The 9,741-nt window shown below is 44.6% G+C and overlaps 1 protein-coding gene across 1 annotated transcript; it reads left to right on the top strand.

The window, feature by feature from the left end:
* The first annotated feature begins 270 nt into the window (after positions 1–270).
* Positions 271–9,226, top strand: hspb1 (heat shock protein, alpha-crystallin-related, 1). The gene is made up of 3 exons (XM_048612666.1): positions 271–818; positions 6,338–6,401; positions 8,763–9,226. The coding sequence occupies exons 1-3, from the start codon at positions 458–460 to the stop codon at positions 8,950–8,952; spliced, it is 615 nt and encodes a 204-aa protein (XP_048468623.1). The 5' UTR covers positions 271–457; the 3' UTR covers positions 8,953–9,226.
* The last annotated feature ends 515 nt before the right edge of the window (positions 9,227–9,741 follow it).

The raw sequence follows: 9,741 nt of genomic DNA, 5'->3' as shown, positions 1-9,741 counted from the left end.
GGCCAGAATAGTACACACAGTCCGTTTTGGGAGTGGACCGGATTTTACCGTAACCCAGGGAGGGAGTTGAAACCCAAACACTAACTTCCCAATCAGAGATGTTCAGAGCGCAGAACGGGGCTGTTTGGCCCATCCTAACTGTGCTGGCCCTCTGCAAGTAAAGCAATTGAGTTAATGGCCCTTGTGCCAGGGTGTGTACACAGCCAGGGGTGGGTGCAGGGGGGAATATTGTGTCTATTGTCAACAACAAGCTCACTTGCCAAACTCTGATCCAGACAATTGGAGAGACCATTCGGGAGTCCTGGAGAGCTTGAATTCCGCACCAATGAGGGCAGTCCCTATAATCGGACTCGGCTGGAATCTGGTTTAAATATAGCCCAGGATATAAAAGCAACGCCGTGCCACACTTTTGGCCCAGCATTAGCCCGGCTTTGCCTCTGTCCCCTTTGCTGCCCTGATGTCCGACCGCCGCATCCCCTTCAGTTTCATGCGGAGCCCCAGCTGGGATCCGTTCCGGGACTGGCACTACCCCGGCCGGATCTTTGACCAGTGCTTCGGGATGCCGGCTTTGCCCCACGACTGGTCGGTCGCCGACTGGCCCGGCATGTGGCCGGGTTATATCCGACCGTCCCTGGTGGCACCGAGCGGGGCAGCGGCTCCTACCAGCGGCCAGGACAGTAGCCTGAGCCGGCAGCAAAGTACTGGAGTGTCCGAGATCAAGGTGACCTCAGATAAGTGGAAAGTCAGCCTTGATGTCAATCACTTCGCCCCGGAAGAAATCGCAGTCAAGACCAAGGATGGATACGTGGAGATCACCGGTAAGCCCCCTCCAAATCTCTTCATTTGTAGTCTTGGTATTTCCCACTTTTCCCAAATACTTTTCAGAGCCTGTCAATGGGTTAGTGCCTGTAATCAATTCCCAAGAGTTTTGAGTCCCTGAATCCCACCCCCTCTCACTTTCCTGTTAGACTGGAGGAAGTGTAAAGCCCAGTTTTTATTTTTCTTAAATTATATATTGTTAAGCCTGTCTGCCGTCTGGAATATCAGAGAGCCCAGGATTGCAAAACGAGGATGTTCCAGGCCAACGCCAACAGCAAACATGATCGACCAGAGTCCAGGAGAAATTACCTCACTCAGCCCCTTGTGAATGTTTGGAACCCAGTACTCGGAGCGTTCAGTAGATTCAAGGCTTCTCTCAAGGAACCGAGGGATATTGAGTGTGGGTGGGAAAGTGGATTTGAAGCCAGGATTGTATTTAACGGCAAAACAGGCACGATGGGCCGAATGGTCTACTCTGCTCATTTTCTTGTGTTCTTCCATGTCCAATTCTGTTCACCACTCTTTAGGACGAATGTAAAGTTTTACAGGAGTGGGGTTGGGGGAGGAAGATTTGTGAGAATGAATTGAGGGATGGAGGAGTCGTTTGACCACCGAGGGAGGTTCATTCACGATGCCAAGCAAGCTGGTGTCAACCTGTTATATCCTTCTAATACGCCTTTAGCAGGCAGCGAGAGAGTGAGGATTTCCTTGTCTGCTGTGTCTGATTCAGAAGGGCATCTCTCAAAATTGCCTCTGGAGTGAGGCTGGTGACATCTTCCAGGAGAAACAAGTCATATAAATGGACTTTTGGGATGCGGGTTTCGCTAGTTGGACCAGTATTTATTGCTCGTCCCTAGTTCTCCTTCAGAATGGGAAAATCTGTGGGCCAGTTCGCCTGACTTTTGAAAATGCTGGAATCTGTTATTAAGGGAGTCTAAACAATGTACGTGGAAAATCATAGTTCATAGACAAAGTAAACATAGTTTTATAAAAGGGACGGCGTGTTTGACAACTAATTAGATATTTTGCCCATCTAACCAGTAGTGGGGAACCAGTAGATGTAGTGTACTGGGATGTCAGCTTCAATAAGGTACCACGCACAAGGTGCTATTACGTATGTGAAGGGCTTATGGAGTTAGAAGCAATAGGTATTCTAATGGTCAGATAGTCCTTGCTGAAGTCAAAATGGAAGTTGGGTATCAAGGCCATGCAGAATTCTCAAGGCAGCTGGCTCCAAGGGAATTGCACTGGAACTTGGTATTATTATTGGCAAATTCCCTGCATCAAGATAATTCTGAAAAAGTCCCTTAAAGTCGAGAATTCAGAGGGTTCAAACTCCGTAGGCTCGCAGGTTATCCAGGAAAGGTTAGAGGATTAATACTTGTTCTAATACCTGGGTAAATATTAATCTGAACTCCCTGACTATACCCACCCCAACCAAACATTCCCTCTTCACTTCCTGACCCAACATTCACCCCCATCACCAACTCCATCCCATCTGATCCAACACAGCTCCCTAACACAACCCCGACACCCACGTATGACCCAACGTCACAACACTCCTTCCAATCTGACCAGATACCATCCATACCCACTGCCACAACATTTCCAGAGACACCAGAACCGAAATTCCTCTTCTCAACACAACTCCTCCTCCACCTGATCAAACACTCAACCTAATCTGATAACACCCCCAATGTTTCGACTTAATACCTTCCTACCCCTCAACTGATACCTCCCAATCTGACCCAACATAACATCCCAATCTGTTTCCCAGCCCCAGCTCCAACCTGAACTGAAATCTCCATCTCTCCTAAGTACTGATCCTCCTGTGAGGCACTCCGGGACCCGATCTATCTGGCTCCTTTTTCAGTTCACACATCTGGCATTTTACCCACTTCATCCTCCCCTGGAACCCTATCTACCTGACCCTAACCAATCTGTGACTTTTCCCCATTACCCACCTGGCACATACCCCCCACTCACTGGGACTTTTCCCTCCCACCTTATCCACTTGCCAAGATGCCCCTTCAAGTATGTACTTACCTTTCACAGTAGATTTCAAAGTGCCTGCTGACCATTTAAAATGAAGACCAAGGCATTAAGTGCTGCAGAAAGTGGTGTAGTTTCAACAAAAACCCTTTGCACTTCTGGATTTGAGGTTTGCTTAGACTGGCTCATACCAAAAGGCCCCAGAACAGGAATCTCCAGTGCTGAAGTGGGCATTTTTTAAATTTGATTGGGGTTGGAAGTAGGGTTTCTGTCTCTGACTGGAGTTGTGGTCAACTGTTTCAGCCTAACAGGAAACAGAGAGATGGATAAGACATTTTCAAGATGGCAAGCTGGGACTAGTGGAGTATTGTTCATTGCTGGAGCCTTAGCAATTTACAATCTATATTAGTGACTAGATGAAGAGGCTGAGATTAATGTATCTAAATTTGCTGACAATACAAAACTGGGTAGAAATGTAAACTGGAAGGCAGCAGTGAGACTGCATTGAGATACAGACAGATGAAGTGAATGGGCAACAAGATGGGATATAATGTGGGCAAGTGTCAGGTTATTTAGAAACCAAAACAGAAATTGCTGGAGAGACACAGCAGGTCTGTGCAGAATCTGTGGAGAGAAATCAGAGGTAACGTTTTGGGTCGGGTGATCCTTCCTTAGAACAGATGCTGCCAGACCTGCTGAGTTTTCCAGCGATTTCTGTTTTTGTTTCTGATTTCCAGCATCCACAGTTCTTCTGTCCTTTTTTGTCAGGTTATTGACTTTAGTCATAAAAATGGAGAAGCAGAATATTTCTTTAAAATTGCAAATGTTGATATTCACAGGGACTGGGGTGCACAGATATAAGGAAAACAGAAAGTAAGCATGCGGTCTTTATTGTGAAGGGTTTGCACTACAGGAACAAAGAAACCTTGCTGCAATTGTACAGAGCCTGGGTGAGACCGTACCATGTGCAATTTTGTTTGTTAAATCTAAGAATGGTTATTACTTGCAGTTGAGGCAAACCACAGTTCAGTAGATTGGTCCCTATGTTGATAGATGTCTTCAAAATCATGAGGGGTCTGGACAGAGCGAGTAAGGAAAAGCCGGCACCCGTTCGATAAATGAATGGAAGACCAGAGGGGACAGTTTTGAAGTGTTTTGCTAAGGAAGCACAGAGTGTAGTTAGGGCCTGGAATGGACCGCCTGGAAGTGTGATGGAGTCAGATTCAATTGAGGCATTTAAAAGGATGAGGATTTGAATTTGCTGGGCAATGTGGAAGAGGCAGGAGATTGACACAGCACTAAAATGCTTAGAGACCCAATGCAGATATGAAGCCTAATCCACACTGTAATATCTCTGTGTGACTCAGAGAGACCATTCTCCTGTGATGAGAGTCTGAGTAAATTGTCTGTCTATTCTATGAAGTTTAAAAGAACGGGAAGTGCTAATGTCAAAATGTACCTCATTTGAAAAGTCAGGATCGATACTCAGAGGTTGTTTTCCCAGGCTGGGGAGACTAAAACACAGGGCTGCACTCACAGGCCAATAGTTAACCCTGAGCTGTTGAGAAATTCCTTCCCTCAGAGGATTGTGAAGGTATGGAATTCCCTAACCCGGAGGCTTGTAGATGTTCCATCAGTTAATATATTTAAAGCTCTCATTGTATCTCTGGGGAACAGGTGAGGAACTGGAGTTGAAGCCAAAGATCAGCTATAATTATACTAAATGGCAGAGCAGGCTCAACAAGCCTCCGTTCTTGCTGCTATTTCGGATGTTCTTTTGATCTGGAATGCACTGCCGGAGAGTGAGGTGGAGGGACAGCCAGTTCGAACTTCCCAAAGGGTAAAGGATAACGGTCCTGCAGGAAAAGCATCGGTTGTAGTGGTAGAGTGGGGAGTGGAACTAGCTGGGTTGCTCATGCAGAGAATAGACAAGAACACAGTAGGTCAATTGAGCCTCCAGTTAGGATCAAGGATCCCATGGGCAGAGGTCCTGCAGGGGAGTGACTACAGGTGGTATTCCACCCACCCATAGCCTCAGAGTAAGGGAGGACCAGGATCAAGGTGCGTGATGGCGGAGTAGTGGATGGGGAGAGATGTGGAGATGGTGCAGTGTGGGTGTTGCAGGCAGGGATTTGACAACAAGGGCAAGGGGTGTGTCTTTCAACATGCCCCTTCCCTTCCCAACGCTGGGTACTTCGATCAGCAGCTTCAGGTGAGGGAAACCCCCCTGCTGCCTAGGAGTCTGCAAACAAACACAGCCGGGTGAGCTTCAGACACAATACCCTGATGCTCATTTAAATATCCCCCACCAGCAAACAAGTACAGAGGTACAACAGCCCTGCTGCCACTGTTGTCTCTCCAATGAGACATTGGATTGATCTCCATCCCAGCACCGACCCTCAGATGGACATTAAAAGATCCCATGACTCTACTTCAAAGAATAGCAGAGGGACCTGGCCAATATTTATCCTTCAAACAGCATGAATCAAAGAGCTCACAAAGCTACTACCATATTGCTGTTTGAAGGAACTCCCTGTGTGCAAGTTGAATGCTGTGTTCCCTACAACAGTCACAACACTTCCAAAATAATTTGCTGACTGTAAAGTAATTTGAGACAATGTGAAAGTTGGTATGCAAACAAATAGTTTTCTTTTTTAGAAGCTTGTTTAAAGGGGGCAAATTTTAATGGGTGGGGGGATCTTAATAGTTTTATTAGAGCTGTGGAGTGTGTACACTGTCAGACATTTGAATCAGTTTAAAGCGAATGCAGCATTCATTTTGGTATTTATGTGAAAAAGTATCTATATGTTATTAGCCTTTTTAGAGACAGTGAGATCGAGTTAATGGGGAATGGAATATCTGTACCCTGGTCACAGTCGGGAAGGAAATTTCCCCAGCCTAAACTGTACAGGGAATAGCTCATCCTAACAGGTACAAGAGCAGACTATACCTCAATTACAAATGTAGACGCTGTAACAAAAGCCTTCCTATTTGTTATAGCTGGGCACCAGCAAGCTGATGTTGGGAATGTGCATTCCTGGTGTGGAACTTCAGTAGCTGGGCTCACATTTTGGTCAACTGTGCAAACGAAAAGAACTGAAAATTAGTTGTATTAGGTGCCCGCACTGCTCATATCCTGATGGGACAAGCACCACACCTAAGACACGTCTGCAACAAGTCCCTGAATACAAAGCCAACCAAACCATTGCAAAGGAATCTGACGTCTAAAAAATAAATGAGGACACACATTTCTAAGAAGTTGAAATACTTTATTGTCATTTCAAAACCTGATGGATAATTTTTAAATTGGAAGGTTGCATTGTCCTGTGAGAGGAGCATGATTTTCGGTGGATTGCTAAAGGACAAGTTGTTCAGTTATGTAACTAATTGACATACAAATACCCAACAGAAAAGATCTATTTAACTGTGAATTGTGGTGGTTTATCCTACCTGGTGAAAAAATGGTCATGATTTATAATGACCCTTAACAGCCTTTATAGAAGTCTTCAATTATTTTCTCCTGCAGGAAAGCACGAGGAGCGACAGGATGAGCATGGTTTCGTTTCAAGGTGCTTTACTCGGAAGTACCTGTGAGTAAATTCTTTTTGACTTTGTTTCGCAGTTTAACAAAAAGCTCTTGTTGTTTAATTTTGAGTTTGCATTTTAGAATCAAGGTTCCGAAAAGCACAGAAGAACATCCAGCCATTATGTCTATGCAGAGCTTTCCAATTGGCTCCTCTCTCTCTCCATATAGCCCAGCAACCATGTCCTTATTAAGTAGCTATCCAATTCCCTGGAATTTATCCCAGGTCTGACTTCATGGGCTGCTGATTGGAGATTTGAGCAGAGAGATTAGTGCGACTGATCCCAGCTCTCCCTGATGTTGCTGTCATTCATGTTGTTATTTGGAAATGGGAGAAAACCTAGGTTTGGCCATTTTTGTTGAGTAATATTCCCTACTAGGAATATATTCTCTGTGCTTTTATCCAGAAGCCATAATCTCCAAAGCTGCATCCACACTATGCTGCGTGCCACGTTTAAGACTTAAGACCAGGTCCTAAACTCGGGATCAGAAGGGCTCACAGAATAGGAGTACAAACCTAACGAAAGAATCAAGAGGGACAAGTGGAGGAATATCAGAAATCCAACTGGGATTTCACCTTGATGGACCCTGCTGGAAATCAGACAGTCTAGTTGCTGCTCTGTGATCAGGTGAACAGTTTATATCCAGTGGGATTTACTGTGATGTGCAGTTAACATGCTGTCCAAATCTTGAACCGTCGCCAAGTTAAATTGCGCTAAGTTGGTGTCATCGTTAGCAACTTTTACGTAAAAAAATTTTGGAATCGCAGCAAACCTAAAACATAAACAAGCGGCTGGATTGCAGATAAAAATGTCTTTTTAAACAGCGTGCTTCAATAAAAGGTAACATTCTAAAAATCTATAGGTTTGTAATAATGTTAAAATTACTAATAGCCACAGCATACTTGCTTTAAAAATATCAACTTAACAATTGATTTCAATTCCATTCTGAAGAAGGGTCGCTGGACTTGAAATGCGAACTCTGCCAGACCTACTGAGTTTATCCAGCAATTTCTGTTTTTATTTGTTGGGATTGATTTCAATTCATACAGGAGGCTTCAGGTCAAATGGTGTTCCAGCTAACATTGACTTCCAAGTGGGAAGTTCTTCCTTAGAGGTTTGCATTTCTCTTCAATTTCAGTACAGTCATAAAATCAGGTGTATATGTGAACTGTGCTTATGTTGAACTATGAGGATGTAAACCCATAAACTTACCCAGCGCAAGGACCATGCCGAGTAGTAGGTGGTTGGAGAACACCATTCTGGAGCCATTGGCTTCTCAAGGTCCTCTTATTGGTACTGAGGTCGAATGGCTTAGACTGGAATTCTCTCTATAGGCTGCTCACAAATCAGTCAGTCAAAAAGAAACACATGATACCATTGCATTTTATCGGCATGTGGCTCAGTAGTTAGCACTGCTGCCTCACAGTGCCAGGGACCCGGGTTTGTATTCCACCCTCAGACAACTGTTTGTGTGAAGTTTGCACGTTTGCCTCGTGTTTGTGTGGGTTTCCTCCGGGTGCTCCGGTTTCCACCCACAGTCCAAAGATGTGCAGGTTAGGTGGATTGGCCATGCTAAATTGCCCATAGTGTCCAGGGAGGTACAGGCTGGGTGGGTTAGCCATGGGAAATGCAGGATTACAGGGGTACGGTGGGGGGTTGGGTCTGGGGTGGGATGCTGTTCGGACCCAGTGGGCTGAATGGCCTGCTTCCACACTGTAGGGATTCTTTCATTCTATTAGAAGAACATTAGGACTCAGTCCCGTTGTATCTGATGGATTATTTATGTATTCTGGTTCACTAATATCCTTTAGGGAGGGAAATCTGGCGTCCTTACCTGTTCTGACCTACATGTGACTCCAGACTGATAGCAAAGTAGTTATCTATCAACTTCCCTCTGAAATTGGCCTGGCAAGCCACTCCTGTTAAAGGAATGGGCAACAAATGGTTGCTCTGCCAGTGATGCCCCCCAAAAAAAATGTATCCCGTTTCCGACTGTTTAATGAGTTCCTTTCAAAACTGTTTGATCCCCTCATTTCAGTCACCAAGTCTATCCTGGGGATGTCCACAACCAATAGGACATTACACCTATCCAAACAGTGCTGTCATTTACCTTTGAGGAAGTGGCGGTGAGCTGTCTTCTTGAACTGCCGCACTCCACATGGACTAGGTAACTGGGTGTTCCAGGATTTTAACCCAGCGACACTAAAAGAGCAGCAACATTCCATGTCATCCATAGCTTCTTTGTCAAAGGCTCAGTTATCACTCAGTTCTTGGCTTCAAACAGAGTTTCTCTTGATGATTGAAGTTTGGGTATTGCAGATGTTGTCTTGCTTGTGCGATCTCATCTCCTTTTCCCTTCCTCACAGTCTGCCACCAGATACGGACCCAGCTATAGTTACTTCGACATTGTCACCCAGTGGCATACTGACAGTGGAAACGCCAGTGAAGAAACCAGCCGTGCAGTCCTCTGAGATCACCATCCCAGTGACCTATGAGTCCAAAGCCCAAATAGGAGTGCAGGATTCAAAGAAAGCAACTGAAGCAACAAAGAAGTGATTCAAACTCCGAAAAAGAAAGTTGTACCCAGCAGATCACAGGATGGCCAGATTAATACCGCAACAGCTTGGCTAGTTTTAAAAGAATTTACCCTTCAATCATTAATTAGTTATTAACTAATTTCCAGAATGCATCTGTGCCTTTGGGCTGTTAAATATTTTATTCAATACATTTTCAGACCTCGAGACTTCCCAGATTTTCATAAAAAATGCTTGTTTAATCAACATGGAACTTTGTTAAAGAAAAACAAATGATTGGAACAAATAAATCCTTTTCATCCCATAACACAATATCCAGTGTGGTTAATGTTTTGTCACTATCGGAGTGGGAGACACCTAGAAGTGAAAGGCTGATGCAATAATTCAGACGCTGAACGACCATCCACTGATTCCATTTCAGTTTTGGAGTCACTTCTTTTGCTTCCTGAGTCGTGCTGAATTCTGTTCTCACACTGAATCCCGAATTGCTCCACTGCAATGTAAGGCCAGCATCCCCAATACTCCCATTTCCCATCAGGATTTCATCAACATGGATATTCCTTTCATCAATATTCCCATCTCCAACAAGATCATCACCCACAATCCCAACATCACCAACACTCCCTCATCAACATTACCATTATTCCTGTCATCACCAACGTTCCAACTAACAACATTCTCAACATTAACAGTCCCTCATCAACATTCCCATCTCCAACACCACCAACATTCCTATTTCCAACATTCCCAATGTCACAAATATTCCCATCAATAATATTCTCATCATCAGCAATCCTAGAATTGGCACTGT

This window comes from Rhincodon typus, chromosome 26 (assembly GCF_021869965.1).
Source record: "Rhincodon typus isolate 14 chromosome 26, sRhiTyp1.1, whole genome shotgun sequence".
Classification (NCBI taxonomy): Eukaryota; Metazoa; Chordata; class Chondrichthyes; order Orectolobiformes; family Rhincodontidae; genus Rhincodon; species Rhincodon typus.
This window is presented reverse-complemented; position numbering and strand designations above follow the sequence as displayed.